This window comes from Lepidochelys olivacea, assembly GCF_965140295.1.
Source record: "Lepidochelys olivacea isolate rLepOli2 genome assembly, chromosome: 3".
Lineage (NCBI taxonomy): Eukaryota > Metazoa > Chordata > Testudines > Cheloniidae > Lepidochelys > Lepidochelys olivacea.
In genome coordinates, this window is record NC_140413.1 from 153,010,263 (window position 1) to 153,027,287 (window position 17,025).

The 17,025-nt window shown below is 43.1% G+C and overlaps 1 protein-coding gene across 5 annotated transcripts in view; it reads left to right on the forward strand.

Annotated features, from left to right (window-relative positions):
* DAAM2 (dishevelled associated activator of morphogenesis 2) overlaps nucleotides 1-17,025 on the forward strand; it is a 243,607-nt gene that overhangs the window by 162,481 nt on the left and 64,101 nt on the right. For all 5 annotated transcript variants that reach the window (XM_084623282.1, XM_084623281.1, XM_084623284.1 and 2 more), the window contains 3 exons: nucleotides 2,930-3,263; nucleotides 15,215-15,325; nucleotides 16,071-16,174. In XM_084623282.1, the coding sequence (XP_084479408.1) occupies nucleotides 2,930-3,263; nucleotides 15,215-15,325; nucleotides 16,071-16,174 (549 nt within the window). The remainder of the gene's footprint in view (nucleotides 1-2,929; nucleotides 3,264-15,214; nucleotides 15,326-16,070; nucleotides 16,175-17,025) is intronic.

Consider the following 17,025-nt stretch of genomic DNA (forward strand, 5'->3'; position numbering starts at 1 on the left):
TTAACATGTTTTAAAACCCTAGTGTAGAACCCTGTTTTTTAACATGAGTTACGCTGGTCAAGATAAAGCCTGCAGGGAGCCTAGGGTTTAATTCAACCAATCTGGCACCTATTTAAAGCACACGCTGCCTTGTCTATGCTGGAACTTTAGAATGTGTTACACAAGACACGTTAACAAACACGTTCTGACATCACACCTTTACAAAACAAGGTCCTCATGTACAACATATGAGGCACGTGGGAGGCTAATTTTGCACACAAATAACACAATGATGAAGGTACTCTTCCCTAGAAATGCGACTGCACGCCTCGTACATGCACAAGCATGTGTGTGCGTGCGCCTATGTGTACACAGATGCACAAAAGCACTAAGCAAACATTATGATGTCAATGGCATTCAGCTTAGGAGCTGAACTCTCCCATCTGTCTCACACCCATGTGGACCACAGAAAAATACAATGAGAATGACATTTAGTTCATGAGCTGGACTCGCACTCACTGTATAGCTTTTCCTGATGACAGGGCACTGAGTGTTTTGAAAAGAGAAGGTGACGATCATAGCTTCATCCTACATCTGATGTCAGCTGAGATTGGGAGGTAGTCCAGTTTACTTCCTATTGAGTAACAGAGATTAGTGTTTTGCTCTCTGGACCAGATAGGATACAGGAAAATCCCAACATTGTTTGAAACTTCGTCGTTAATCAAGGTCTATGATATCAGTCTCTTTCCTGCACCTACCCTTCTGCTGGAGTGACCTCACCCTAGAAATCCTAGTAACGTTTCTCTGCCATTAGATTTATTTGGGTATTGCGCTTGTGAGACTGTCTCTGTGCCTTTCACAAATGATTTGTCACCTGGTCTTCAGAGCTGGGCTGGCAGAGGTACATGAAAGTCACTGACTTTCATGTCTTGCACCAATAGCCAGTGCTCCATCTGGAAGTGGAATTCAGAAACCCTTGACTGACCAGGCTCTGAGTGATTTTCTTGAACCACTGGAGAATGCTTTGTCTCCAGGGCGGGTGTCAGTCTTATTCTCCCCTTAGCCCTGGAGCTATGAGGATGGCAATGCTTTTGCTGCTCGGTTTTGGTAATGAGTTTGGCAAGCCCTTGGATTCACAAAGGAACTTGGCAAGAGTCACCATGAACAAATAGATCTGAAGTAAATGTTAGGACTCAGAGCTGATAATGTGTGTTGTAACATCCTATTCGGGTTAGAACATGGAGAAAATTTCAGGCCTTTCTGGGCCACAACTGGCAAAACATCTAAAAGTGATCATTTCATGGCCATCTGCTAGTCTGCACAAAATAATTTTGGTCTCAGTCCAATTCTCAGTGGACACATGCATGACAGACACAGCACCACCACAGTTGGCCATGACTGCCTAAATTGCAGTCTTGGCAGAGAGGCCAGCAACCGAATGGGTCACAGACCCTGAACTACCCGTTAGTTTTCTTGCAAAGAGTTAGAATAACAAAAAAGGGTGTTTGGTGTCTTACTGAATTCCTAGTGCACTCTGTGTGGTCCTTCCATCTACCTGAGGGGAGAGGGGCTTCTGTTCCCGTGGCTCATATAGATAAAGAGGGTAGGATGGTACACCCAAAAGACAAGTAATTTGTGATCAGAGCAGTGTGAAACTTGGCAGTTTTGCTGAGCTGAGTTAATGAAATCCCTCTTCTCATTGTTGGTGCATGTGTGTTTGGCCCCTTCTAAAATTTGCTTTGAAGTTCAGGTCTGAACAAACCTCAGAGTAAAACTCATCTGAAACCACCAAGTTTTGCCTGGTTTCTGCTCAGAACTGTTGGTCCAAGTAAGCTGAAGGTTGGCAAACTGTCTAGTGTATCTGGCCCAACTTTCAGGTGGGCCATGAAATTTCCTGTGTGGTAAAGTGGAGTACCAACCAAAGGACTGGCTGACATATTTCTAATGTAATTGTATACTAATACATAACTGAGGCTCAGGAGTGTTCTTGTGCAAGAGACAAAACAGAAAGCAATGACACACATGCTTGGAACCGCTCAGTGTTCACAAGTTGGACAGGGAACTGAATGGGATCCTGTTCACTTCACTTTGCATAGGACCCCAAAATCTTAAGCCTCCTGAAAACTCTCAGTGAAACTCAGCTAAAACCAATTGGGTGAATGTGTTCCCAGTATTGTTGCACTGACTTCAATGGACTCCGTTAACTTCAGTGGATTAATTCCAGGGATGAACTGATCCATTGTGTTTTTATCTTTGGTTTGAATGAAACTATAGACCCTTCCTTGGGCTTAATCTATGTTGTATCCATCCAGATTGGTGCACGATCTTTATCTGAAACCAGACATGTTTTGCCTGGTTTCATAATGAAAGTTTGACACACAACCCTAGTGATTTGAAAAGTGACCCCAAACTTGGAATAAAATGGTGTTGGAACATGCTGTTCCTTCTGCAAATTCACTGCCCACATTTCTAGTCTATTTGTGTCCTCATGCCAGACCCTGGTGGTATCCATGGCGGCCATTGAGTCTGCTCCCTCCTTAAGAACATCTCCTACCAGCAGAGATCCTACAAGCCATTTTGGGAGTTTTGCCTGATCCAGGATTGTAGGTGTAGGCCCTATAGATTTGCCAGTATGTAGGAATCTTTTCACCGGCCATTGAAATGCAGCAGCCATTGTGGTTGAATGTGGTAGTTATTATACAGTAACACTGTCCAAGCACATAGGACAGGGGAAACAAAAGGTGGGATTTGAAGCAGACACAATGCAATTACCTAAATTGGAAAATGACCGTGACAAGAAGACTGACTGTCTGTGACATGTTGCCTGGAATCATCTGGAGTTCTTTAGGCTACTGACTGCTCTGTTCTTAGCATCATAGTTTCATAGTCTATTAATTTGATGCCTATTGTACAGTTTGCCTTAATTCTGTTTTTCTCCCTTTCCCTTCAGGTTTGTGACCAGGTTTATTGAGCTGGATGGCCTGACCTGTTTGTTGAACTTCCTGAAGAGCATGGACTATGAGACCTCAGAGAGCCGCATACACACATCCGTTATAGGGTGTATTAAGGCACTGATGAACAATTCCCAGGGACGGGCACATGTCCTGGCCCATCCAGAAAGTATCAATATCATCTCCCAGAGCTTACGGACTGAGAACATCAAGACCAAGATCGCTGTGCTGGAGATCCTCGGGGCTGTCTGCCTGGTGCCGGATGGCCATAAGAAGGTCCTACAGGCCATGCTTCACTACCAGGTCTATGCTGCAGAGAGGACAAGATTCCAGGTATAAACACTCAGCCAACAATGCACAGCACCGTGCATCTTGAAAAGGGTGGCTTGTACTTATACACAGTGTACAACATTGTCAAGGCATAAAGTCCATTTTCCTCACCTGGACTTTGGATCAACCAAAGTAGTGTCAGCTCCCCACATAGATTTGTCATACACGTTCTACAGCCAGTCACTGCTATCAATGCTGATTTAAAGCTACTGTGCTTTACCTTAAAACTGAGTCTTGCTGTATTAATGAAAGAATTTCAGTAATCTCACACTCTAACCTAGACTGACATCATCTATTGGGTACCTGATACCATACTGTTTAAGTGCCAATAGCATAAAGGCCCAAGGAGCTTCTGTAATGCTTTTGAGGTCAATTCTGTCATAATGCAGAAAGTATGGAGTAAATGATCTATAACAAAAGCCATTAATAAGCCAACATTTGCCAGTTGTTACTCCACAGTTAGCACAGATATTTCCTGCTCTAAGTATAGAGGTAAAACTCAAAGATAGATCACGGACTTTCTGGTTGTGGGGATTATAAACTCATGCTATGACCTGCATCTTCCTAATGAAACAACCATCCTGATGAGGAGAAACCTTGTGAGCTCTGTGTTAAGCCATGGTTCCTAAACATATTGGCACTGTACTAGTTTACCGTTCTTATAGTACAACCCTATATTCCTTCCATGGGTGAAGTTTCCATTGGGTTTTGCCTGGCTACTATAAGGAGGATAATATACAATTAGGTCCTAGAACCTTGTTTACATCAGCCATTGCCCCGACCTCCCATTTCAGTTTGTGCATAGTCTAAGCTTCAGTGGATCTTAAGCTGCTCTAAATTTGAGATTGTAAAAGTAGTTCAAGCTCCGTGGAAGTTTGCAGCATGCACAGCTGAGTGGGAAGTGGTCACTGGTCACCAACAGCAGCTCATGTGGTTGTTTCTCATCAAGGTGAGTCCCAGTACAGAGGGTCAGGGAGTCAAGTGGCTTACTGCCCAGGTTACACGACTAGGATTCAGGAGACCTGGGTTCTATTTCCCAGCTTTGACGCTGACCTACTCTCTGACTTTAGCCAAGACGCTTCATCTCTCTGTGCTTCTGTTTCCACATCCACCCTTTTTCTTGTCTATTTAGATTGTAAGCTACTCTATGCATTCACTGTCTCACTACGTATTTGTACAGAGCTTAGCATGCTGGGGCCTTGATCTCAGTTGCAGTCTCAGTGTTAACTCAGCCATAATGACAATAGGGAGCTGGGGAGACTAAGACTTCAGCCACAAAAGACCAACGTACCGGTAAGAGGTTGGGAGTCACTGATCCAAAGGATGGAGTTGGGGAATGGAAGCCAAACCAGAGAGTGTACAATGGTTAGTGTACTGTAGTCTGCATGTAAGAAAGAGAGGACAACCTTAAATCTTGCTTGTTTTCTGGTCATTAGCTTAACTGAGGAAGCCTTTCTGAAGCTTGAGGTTGTTTACACTGGAGGCGCTTTGGGGTGACCTCGCGTGTTTGGCAGTAATTCACAGCCCCAGCAACTTTCAATCAGATTTTAATTCTTTGTCCCAACTCGACCGAGCTGATCTGTTGAATAAACCCATTTGCTGTAGAAATCCCAAGTCAACTCGAGGGACTCCTCTGTGTATATCTTTTTATTTGTCTCAAACTGAGTAAATGACTGGGATGATAAATCATTGCTGGGCCAGTGTATGGTAACACATCTCATCTCATCTTGTACAGCTGGGCCTTTGAGAAGTCACATCTAGTGATTCACAGAAGCTCTTGTGAGCCTGGGGGAACTTGCTTACTATCTCATCCATGAATGACCGGAATGCACAAATAATTGCCTTTGTCAAATGTTTTTGCATTCGGGGGCGGGAAGGGGAAGGAAAGAAAAGTGTTTGCTTCCTCTTTTTAAAAACAAACAAACAAACCCCATGTGATTAGCAGCAGGGATATGCTCCTGCTTACTAATTTTGTAAAGCCTGTGTCCAGAAACTGGAATGGCATTTTCCACAGAGTTCTCTCCAACAGGTTGAACCCAAGCAGTTCTCATCTTAACTCTGAAGAAGTCTACAAATACCTACCACTGCCACCCTCCACCTATCTACGTCTCTCAGTGGATCAGTGGCAGCATCCCAAGTGAACATGGTCCATGCTCAGTGAAAGGCAAGGAAGGAAGCTGATGCCACACTTTAAGGTTCTCAGTTAAGAATGCCTGTGACATAAAGCTTCATATTTCATCTGTCAAGTGTGAAGCACTGTTACACTCTAGTCCTGGCCTTGGCTCAGAGTGGTCTTGCAGTTCCTTGGCAACCAGGCCAAGGAAGAGGGATATGCACGTCTCTGCTCTACTGGGAGATCTGGAGCTTTCACTAAGGGGGTGAGGTGGCTGAGCCCAAGGAGGCACTAGAAAAGCCAGCTTGTGCCTTTTCTGTATGTGCCTGGGAGATAATAGAGGACTGAGTCTGGATTTAATACAATAAAGCAACGACAATGCCCTTTTTGAGCAGCTCTTCACTCTGGGTCTTGGATCTGCAGCTTTATAACCAAGGCTTTGCAAATACTTCACAGCTCCTTTGGCTTCCAAGGACAATTTTGGTGGAAAATGTCTCCTATCACCTGAGCATTTAATAGCATCTCTCAGTGCATGAGTTCTCTGAAGGGTTTAGAGCTTCCTGCTTTAGGTAGATTCCAACCCATTGCTCTCTAATTCCCTTCTCAGAAATTCTCTCTTAGCCTATAAAACCAACTCAGAATTTCCCCAAACATGGATCTGGCATTAACACAATTAAGCCATTAGAATTCTTCCTGAGTAGTGAAAGCTAATCAAAAGCAAACTCTACACAGGAGGAACAGGAGATGCATATTCTGGAGATGCAGAGTGGAAACAAATTGCTCTGGCTCCATTGTTTATGACAATAGATGAAATTGTGGATTGGTCTCATGAAAAGGATGCCTGGAATCCCCCAAAGGCTCTGCTCTGTTTTCACATAGATGATGAGACAATAGGCTATTTAAGGGGACAGCAGATGAGCCAAAGAGGAGGAGGATTTCAGCATCTCAGGCTTGGAAGCTGACAGAAATGGGACTATTGGGCCCATAGAAAGTGGGGAAGATTGAGCTTCTCTGGAACTTGGCCTGAGCTCAGTCTTTGATATAGATTTTAAGGCCAGAAAGGACCACTCTGATAATCTTCTAGTCTAACCTCCTGCATAACACAGGCCATAGAACTTCCCTGAAGTAATTCCTGTTTGAACTAGAGCACATCTTTTAGAAAACCTCTCACTGGTGTGTCTTACAGAGTAACTTAAAGATGAAAAAGATCTAAAACTCTGGCATTCTCATTAGATTTTGTTTTGCTTTAGAATGGAATTTTCTGCTGGTGAAAGGTGCTGGGTTGACAGCTCTAGATGGGAACAGAGGGAAAGTTGCAATACACACAGCAGCTGTGCAAGCCTTGACTCACTGCCTCACTACTGTGCTTCAACCCTCACCTCCTGGGACTAGCTAGTGAAAGGATGAGAGAGGAGTTCAGTCTTCATGGGCTATTTATTTTGTAGGATAAATAAATAGCCCATGAGGGTTGCCACTTGTGATGGCATGTTGAGTCATATGGAAACCTGGGATTGGACTGAGACCTGACAATTCATTTCACACAAGGCATCAGATGGTTCTCACCTTTTGGCCAGTACTGACTCAAGTTAGATGGAGACCAGTGACGTAGAGGTGAAAAGTTCCATGTGCCTTTCCCACTCCCCTGAGCCATTTAGTCCCTCCCTCTTTGACTTTTCGTGGCTTCCTTGTAAGAACAAACAACACTCATCACTAATTAATGAAGACCATGAACTATAGTCGGTGACTCTGAGAGTGGCCTTTCCCTCCCACTCCAGAACATGTGCTTTCCCCCAGTCACCATCCTGACAGCAGTGATACATAATTCCCTGTTTCCCCTTGCCCCTTTTGTTGCTGCCTGATCCCTCCTCTTGTTGAAATCCTTGTGCTCCATCTCAGCTGCTCACTGATTCTGGATTTAGCATTTTTCCCAATAGCACCAGCAATGAACGTCAGAATTTCTCTTTCTCTCTCCCCTTGGATCTTCTTTGGCAACCTCTCTCAATAGCAGATGATGCAAGGAGTCAGTGAGTAAATGTGAGACAGCTGTTGCTTGAACCATTTTCTCCCAGAGAACTGTGAGAGTTTTATTTTCCCTTCTCCCTGTTTCTTTTCTTGTCTTGGTGGAATTCCTAAATGGTTTTTCTCCTTCTCCCTCCCCCCACTTCCTCACAAGAATGAGGAAGTGAGGGTCAGCTTTATTTATTGGCAGCTGTCTAAAACTTAAGCCTCTGCATAACTCACTACTGACAGCTTCAGATTGGAGCACTGATTAGTTCCCACTTGCATGTGCCTAAGTGACATGGATTAGTGTGTGGAAATCACACATTTAACTCTGAACCAAAGAACATTGTATTCTCCTTGTTACAGGTTGCTGCTCAGTCTTAAGTCATCTCTGGTCTTCCAGGCATGACTTACTACCCGGAATGCCTACTATAGTACAACACAGACTTCAACAAATGAAGAAGTAGCAGGGAGATTACAAAGGGAAAGTTGCTACTTTGGACCAATTTCTTACTTTAGGTTACGTTGCTGTAACCAAAGTACTTTGGTTATGTTGCTATAACTCTTTTGACTTGAATAGAATTGATCCTGTTTTATACCAGTGGAACTAAGATCAGAATCCAAACCATTGTCTGGACCCAACTGTTGTAACTCCATTGAAATCAGTGTAGCTGCACCAGTTTACACCAAATGAGGATCTGGCTCCACCACTATAAATTCTACTGAAATTCATTTGTGGAGATGGATTATTTTATGGGACCTTGTAGAAAATATAGACAATTCTTTTGCTAAATCTAGGGGTTAGTGTGCTAAATTGGAAAAGTTCACACTTGGGTCCTACTGGAAACTACAGTCTGAATTACTGCCTCTTCATAACCAAGCCATCATTCCATCTACAATGGGTCTGACTCTGACCTCACACTGGTACTAATCTGGTGTAACACTCACGGACTTCAGTGGAGTAATTCCTGATTTGATTTTTGGAACAAATTGGTCCTGGTGACTTCGGTTTAATTTATCAGATGGTATTCATCTATGAGTTTTTCGAAAGAACTCAAATATGAAATTGAACTACTAACTGTGGTATGTAACCTATCACTTAAATCAGCTTCTGTACCAGATAACTGGGGGATAGTTAATGTGATACCAATTTTTAAAAACGGCTCCAGATACAATCTTGCTAGTAAGCCTAACTTCAGTGCCAGTTTCAAGCATTTTGCCTATCAGACACATGGATGAACACTATTTATTTGTTGGTGAAGGAGTCAACACAGGTTTTGTAAAGGGAAATTATGCCTCCTCAATCTATTTGAATTCTCTGAGGGGTCAAAAACCATGTGGACAAGAGTGATCAAGTGGATATAATGTACTTGGCCTTTCAGAAAGCCTTTGACAAAGTCCCTCACCAAGGGCTCTTAAGCAAACTAAGCAGTCATGGAATAAGAGGGAAGGTCCTCTCATGGATTGGTAACTGGTTAAAAGATAGGAAACAGAGGGTAGGAATAAATGGTCAATTTTCACAATGACGAGAGGTAAATAGTGGTATCCCCAAGGGATCTGTGTGGGGGCCAGTGTTTTTCAACATATTCATAAATTATCTGGAAAAAGGGGTAAACAGCAAGATGCTAAAGTTTGCAGATGATACAAAATTATTCAAGATAGTTGAGTCCAAAGCCGACTGCAAAAAGTTACCAAGGAATGTCACAAAACTTGGTGACTGGGCAACAAAATGGCAGATGAAATTCAATGCTGATAAATGCAAAGTAATGCACATTGGAAAACATAATCCCAACTGTACTTACAAATTGATCGTGTCTAAATTAGCTGTTTCCAGTCAAGCAAGAGATCTTGGAGTCATTGTGGATAGTTCTCTGAAAGCATCTGCTCAGTGTATAGTGGCAGTCAAAAAAGCTAACCATGTTAGGAACTATTTGGAAGGGCATAGATAAGAAGTAACTATCATAATGCTACTATATAAATCCATGGTATGCCCAGATCTTGCCTATTGCATGCAGTTCTGATTGTCCATTTGAAAAAAGATCTATAGAAATGGAATAGATACAGAGAAAGGCAATGCAAATATTTAGGGGTATGCAACAGCTTCCATATGAGGAGAGATTAAAAAGAGTGGGACTAGTCAACTTGGAAAAGAGACAACTAATGCGGGATATAATAGAAATCTTTAAAATCATGAACGGTGTGGAGAAAGTGAATAAGACAGTGTTTTTGTTTTTTAGCCATTTACATAACACAAGAGTCAGCTAATGAAATTAATAGGCAGCAGCTTTAAAACAAACAAAAGGAAGTATTTCTTAACACAGTTCACAATCAAGCTGTGGAACTTGTTGCCAGAGGATGTTGTGAAGGCCAAAAGTATAACTGGATTCAGAGAAGAACTAGAGAAGTCCATCAATGACTATTAGCCAAGATGGGTAGGAATGCAACCCCATGCTCTTAGTGTCCCCATGCCCCTAACTGTCAGATGCTGGGACTGGATGACAGGGAATGGCTCACTGAATGATTACTGAAAAGAAAAGGAGTACTTGTGGCACCTTAGAGACTGACCAATTTATTAGAGCATAAGCTTTCGTGAGCTACAGCTCACTTCCTCAGATGCATATCGTGGAAACTGCAGCAGGCTTTATATATACACAGAGAATGATTACCTGTTCTGTTTATTCCCTTGGAAGCATCTGGCATTTGGCCACTGTCGGAAGACAGGATACTGGGCTAAGTGAATCACTGGTCTGACCCAGTATGGCCATTCTGATATTTTTACACTAGTCTTAGAGGAGAATCAGCCAGCATATCTCCAGATTTCACCCTTCTGATGCTCTCCACTGCTAAGACTTCAGTCTTGACTCCAGTCATCTTATTTCACTATTGCAACCTCCTCCCTTCCAGCTTCCCCCATCTTCCAACCCTGCAGCTTGACCAGAATGCCACTGTCAAGATCATCTTCCTCTTGCCAGATGCATCACTGTTTTTCTCACTCCTTTTACTGCTAATAGTTAGTTTCTCCTTTTCAATTTTTTTTTACCAACCTTTATCTCTTGTTTCCTTCAGTATACCCTTCCCACTTCCTCATGTTTGCCCCAGCTTTTTTCCTGAGCTGAGCGGTCCGATTTGCCCATTCTGTACCTTCTTTCATGCTTTCCTTTATGCCTGAACCATTTTTTATTAAGATATGACAAGCCCCCTCTTTTCCTCTTTTATAATGCTCCTGAAACACAACCAGCATTGGGAAGTATTCCACCTCTAATGTCCACACTCTGCGGGACTGGGTCTTTTCCAGTTTGTGAGATGCTGCAGCCTCTTGTGCCAGTTAGGTGGAGGTTTTCAAAACCACCTAGGCAATCTGGACACCCAATACCCATTAAAATTAATGGCAGTTAGGCAATCTAACCATCTAGGTGACTTTGAAAATCTCAGGCTTAGTCTGCAAGTTCCTCCAGGGAGAGTTTATTAGCTTCATCTGGGTCACTGGCATGGGCAGAGCACCACCAGTGCTCTCTATGAGAACCAACTGATTTATCCTAGTAGAGCAGACATGAATAAATGCAGTGCACACCTAAGGGGACAGAGGTCGTACTAAAATATCACACTAATAGTAATAAATATAAATGCATCTATTTAACACTCGGGTTTGGGCTGTGGAACCCCTATCTAGTTTCTTAGTTTGCTCATCTTTGCCCATAGTGTACGGTGGCAAATGTTTTGTCTCCTCCCTGTTCCTGGCTGAACATGCCTCTGCTCCAGCCAGTTCCTCTTTAGAACATGCTTCTTCCACCACCCCACAAACTTGTTCCATAAAAGAAGAAGAAAAAGAAAATGTGGAAAATAAAGCGACAAACACTCTGAACAAAAATCAAGAATTAACCAGACAAATTTTAAACTTCACTGCTTGGTTTCTTTCCTTTCTCCTGCATTCAGTTCCACTAGCGGATGCTATTTCTATTTGGTCTCTGACTCATTGTGTGACCATGGGTGAGTCACTTAACCCCTCAATGCCTCAGTTTCCCCCTCTATAAGATAGAGATAATGGCACAGACTTACCTTTGAGATCTGTCAGTATGCACAGCACTTATTCAAAGTGCTCATTTATACATTGCCTTATTTATATCTGATTCTCTTTGAGGCAAGGATCCTATTATTGTTCTATAACTCTTCCATAATGTGCCCAGTGCACTGCTGGCACTAATAATTATGGTTGCCATCTTCCAAGGTTTTTCTAGGGGAACAAACTCATTGTGTCAGGGCATTGTAACATTTGTGCATCTTAACAACACGCTCATGCTTTGATTCAGTCTTATCATTTTGCAAAGTGGTGATGCCACTCTGGCCTGGGAAGATATTTTAGGACACACTAATGTCCTTCATGTCTGGCTTTACATCTGACAGACCTGTCAAAATGCTAAGAGTCACCCTGCTTTCAGTTCTGAGTGAATCCTATTGTCAGATATAGGCCAGTGCTTCTCTCTTTACTAAAGCAACTGTTGGTGATTCCAGGCCACCTGGACTTATGCTCTCAAGCCATAATACACTAAGTTACACTCCAGGACTTTCACTGTGTGGTAATGGAGTCCATATAGGACATTATTACTCAGCAATCTTGTGCTCTGTAGATTTGCACCTTGCCTGGCTGAGCAGTAACTCACAATGCAGAGAAGCCCTTAGATTTACTGTGACCTGGGAGATGTTGTGTTAACAAGTGTCTCCCTGGGTGATGAGAGCTGTTGTGCAGTCACTGTCTAGAATCACAAGAGTAGAAGCAGTATCTGGTTTTCATGTTTAGTATCACTAGAAGCATTGAGGTGAAGGAATATAGGCAGCTCAGTCTTCTTCCTAAATTTAGCCTTTTCAACTGGCGTTCCTTCCAGAACCCTATTGCCTGGCTTGTATTAAATACTAGCAGTATGGAACAGGGCCCATAGAAGGAGATTTGAGCAATCTGAGATTACACCACAAAGGGACTAAAAAGAAGTAAATTAAAAAGTAGAATCCTTTATTCCCATTTGACTTGCTTCCACCCCTCAGAGCTCATCCAAACCGCTTTGAGGTTTGCTGCTTACTAAAGGAACCTTATTGGATGTCAGAGATGAGGAATAATAAGATTAAGCAAAAACTTTCCTCGCTTAACTAGTAAGAAACTTTTATAACCATAAAATCAATTAGTACACAGAGATGTGGTGAAATCTTCACAGGAAATGTTCAAGTCAAGACTTGAGCATCAGCCACTCCAGAAGGGTTAGGGATATTGGAGAACTGCCACACCATGTGGGGTAGAGACTATGACCCTTTAAGGACTTCATGACTTTATAGTGCTCCCTTCTAGATCAAAGTGATGGCAGAGGATACAATGCTGCTTACCTCACTCAGCGTTTTTGTTTCTGTTACCCTACAGTCTCCTCTGCCCTGCCCTGCCCTGCCCTGACTACTTTTCATATCCTATTCCCAGCTCCATTGCAGGAAAGGGACCGAGAACTTTAGCAAATGTCCTTCGAGCTGGATGGCTAGTGGGTCTGGATGTATAAATGATACTTTATAAATCTTAACATTGTCTGTCTCTCATACATGTCCTTATCAAACCACAAAAATATATTGTAGACATGGATGAGCTGCTCTAGCTCAGCGATGTCTTCTCCAAATAATTGATGTTTCTTGACTTTGAACAAAGGGAATTCTGACTGAGGCAGGTTTGTGCAAAGTTTGGGGGAAAACAAAACAAAAAACTTACTTTTTGGAGCTGCTGTTTTAATGGCTGGGGAAATCCTGCCCACGTCATTCCAGAGACCTAAGGCTTTGGATTTCAATTTCAAAATCTTGGCACAAAAGCTGAAGTAACAGAATTAAATTCTCTCTGCTGTTTCTCCTCTGCTTTTTGGCCAACTCAGGAACTTTGGGTTTTTTGGGTGTGTTTGAAGACTGGTGCCCATTTATGGTGAATAGAGAGCAGGGGTGGGTGTCGGGTGTCCACTTGAGCAATGGGAAGACATTGTAGTTGTTGGATGATCAAATGCCGGGGGCAGAGGTGCTTGCAGCTGGCACAGAAGACAAAGCTCAGACTTACTCGGCCCACTGAGCTGTTGAGAAAATTCTGACTGTAGAAGGGGCTTAGACATTCAAGCATGTAGTAACATGGAGGTGTATATGCTACGTTCAGTTACAGAAAAAGATCCCAGAGAGTCCTAGGCTGGATCAGAAAGGTGTATAATAAATAAGAAAAGGGTTTTAGACCATTATACAAGGCATGGATTATGTGACACCTTATCTCCATAGGGATGTACTTTTCTGGAGGTGGCCACATTACACCTATTAAACTGATCACAGGCATGGAGGGACTTGGCTAGGAATGAACAGCTTTCAGTAGCCAGGGTCCAAAAGCCACTAAGTAAAAAATGAACTTCCTTACTCAATATCTCTGCTCCGTGTGTGTATTTTAGCCATACCTGCAGAATGCATTACATTAGCATGTTTTAGTCCTATTCTCCCTGTACAGCCAAAATACCTTTAGAAGACTGAGCAGGATTGCATTCTCCCTAGTGCATAAGCAGCACAATTGTCAACTGAATTCTGATTGTGGGGCTTTTGTTTAGTGTTGGTGATGTGAGAGGCAGAAGCTGGACAACGTAGTTATCTTCCATGTGGAATTTGCAGCTTTGACAGAAGAATCATTTTTGGATTTACAAGCGGAGCACACGTGACCTGGAATCAGTGGGAAAGGATACATATAGAATGACACAAGTCACTTATGACACTAATCAGTTTTTAAGGGGGCCTCTGCAGCATGTGTTCAAATGGAGTTGAGCCTAACGAGGCTGCAGGGGGCATTTGGCACCAAAACACATTAACTGTGTTTTGTTTTAATTCTTCCCTGCCTCATAATAACATCTCTTGGTATTTCCAAGCCCACTGGTGATATCCCAGAATCCATCATTCTGCATCATAAATACCGGATGCCATGACAGTGATGTGCTCTGGGATATTGCCTGCAAAGCAGGAAGATTTAATAAAGATTAGCTCAAAGATATTTGAGTGCCAAATGCTTCTGTAGCTTGTTTAGTGGGGAACATCAGCATGGAAATCCGGGTTTAACTCCACTTCCACTTCAGCTCTGCAGCTCACCTCTAAGCTCTAAAGAGTTTGCAGCTGAGTGACCACAGGGGCTCTTCCTGTTGTGTACAAATACATAAAAGAAGCTCATAAAGACTTGAGCAAAAATCTGCCTTATGTCAACTAAACAGAACCCAAGGAACAAATGGAAACCAAAACACCTCCAAGGTCTAGGTGCAACGATACGCTTCCAGAGGTGGCTCTCCCCAGAGGGTAGTTAATGTTTGGGATTCTCTATCCCCTGAGGCACTGGCAGAATCCACTGTGCTAGACTCAAGAAAAGAATGGAAAATTACATGGATGCCACTGGTATAAATGGGCCAAGATGCATTAACCGTGGAGATTCTGTCTTGCACATACAGAGTTAAACTGACTGGAAGATCTGGGCTAGGGAAAGTCCTCTTACTGCTGCCATATGGATCATATTGACCGGGACTTTAATGGGAAAGGGTGGCAGGGATTTGCTTTCCTCCAAAGCACTAGGCAGGGATTCTCCATCAGGATCAAGTGGACATTTTATTAATTAGTTTTCTTGGAGTGCCCCAAATTGTAATGAATGTGAACAGGTAAACATGGCCCCTCCTCTGAAGCACTTACACTCTAGCAGAGATGTGACACATCAAAGGCAGTCTGACTCTGCCCGACATTCATTCACAAGGAGCTAATGTGGGAGCTGGAAAGTAATTAATGTTGTTAGTCTCCTCTCACCTCACCCCTTGTGTTTCAGACATTGCTGAATGAGCTAGACCGAAGCATGGGGCGCTATCGGGATGAGGTGAATCTCAAAACAGCCATCATGTCCTTTATCAATGCTGTTCTGAATGCTGGCGCAGGCGAGGTGAGTCACCGTCCTGGAAATTCCATGTACAACAGAGCTGTTGCTACTGAATTATTTGCTTTGGAAATGGCTATTAGACCAAGGCGTGAGTCTTTACAGTGTATTAAGTGGGTTAAATTCTTGGAAAAGGTGCTCGACTGGTCTTATCAATCCTAACTTAAAACATCGTCCTCATTCTTTGCTTGTAAATCCCCATTGAAGCCCTTCCTGAGCAGAGACACCCCTTCCCCTCCCCCCCCCGAAATACGCCAGTGTGTATGGTGGTTTTGTGAGGTTCATAGATGAGATCTTGAATGAAGCCTCCAAAATTCTTTTTGCTTGTGACCCAGGCTTGGAAGTGACCTGCTCTTGGATCATAGAGAAAATGCCAGTTGCTTTGCTCTTCCTCTGTCCCTTGCTGAGCAACTTGTAGAGCATTGTTAGGTCTCTGAGGGCTCCCTTCTCAGAAGGATACATGGAGCTGATGGTAGTTATACGAGGACTTTGGTTTTGAAGGGGGAACCGCAGGATACACAGTCACCCGAGAATGACACAGTGACTGAAGGCCCGGTTTGAACTTTTTTTTTCTGATGGAAGGGCAGGATTGTTGAGAGAAATTCTGAGTGAGACCAGGGGAAGTGAGCCTATCTGTAAACTTTTAAACGCAGGAGAGGTGATATTCAAAGTAGGAATTTACCTTTAAGTGAATCTATCCAAAATCTTTTGGAGTCTGATGAGTTGGGTTTTTTTACCCCACTTCTGTAAGGACAATTTGGAATTCCGATTGCACCTGCGATATGAGTTTCTGATGCTGGGAATTCAACCTGTTATTGACAAGCTAAGAGGACATGAAAATGCAACATTAGACAGGTGAGTCGTGCTGTTTGACAATAGATACTCCATTATGGAGCAGTAGTAGCTGTTCCAGAAATAAGGTTTCCAACTGAGTTTCCATTCAAGCTTGCTGTTGGGTCTCTCTAAAAGACACGCATGCACGCACGCGCACACAGCATCCTCAGAATGGGCAGATTGGTTATGGAGGCAACATGAAAATTTTTGGACAAAGAGTTCCGGAACTGTTCTTCTAAGATGTAGATGATCACCTGTAAAAACAAGCAGAAAATGCCACCACCCCACAACCCTGATAGGAAAGAGCAAGACCACAGTTCAATAAATACATCAAATCAACATCTACACAGGGCTAATGTTCTGGTTCTTGAAGTCATATTTTAAAAGTTAAGGTATTAAAGAGGCGCTCCAGTGTGGTACATCTGCTTTGGTGACTTTAAGTTCTGTAGCTCGCTGCATTGACTGAGGCAGCTTAAATTAAACTCTTCAGAAATCTACAAGCCAAAATAAACTTTTTAGAACTAGGTGATTTGACTGAGATACTTGAGGAACCTGTAGAAGTTTATCAGATTATAAAGTGAGGCAATGCGGAACACAAACCTTGGGAGGTATGGCATGTGGTGTTGTGTTGTGGAGCAAATTCTCTCCTGTGGTCCACCTATGCATGGAGAGGGAATGCCCCCACTGCTGTGCTACTTCCCATTCCTCTCCCCCATTACCCTAGTTCAAACCACTCCCTGAGGACAGGGCTAGTCTGGAGGTACCAGGTGGCTTGGAGAGAGGCAGCAGTTTCTGCTGGAATTACATGGATTGGAAGACTGCCAGATCAGGCCCCTAATTTGCAAGACGCAGGCTGTCCCATCAAAACTGGA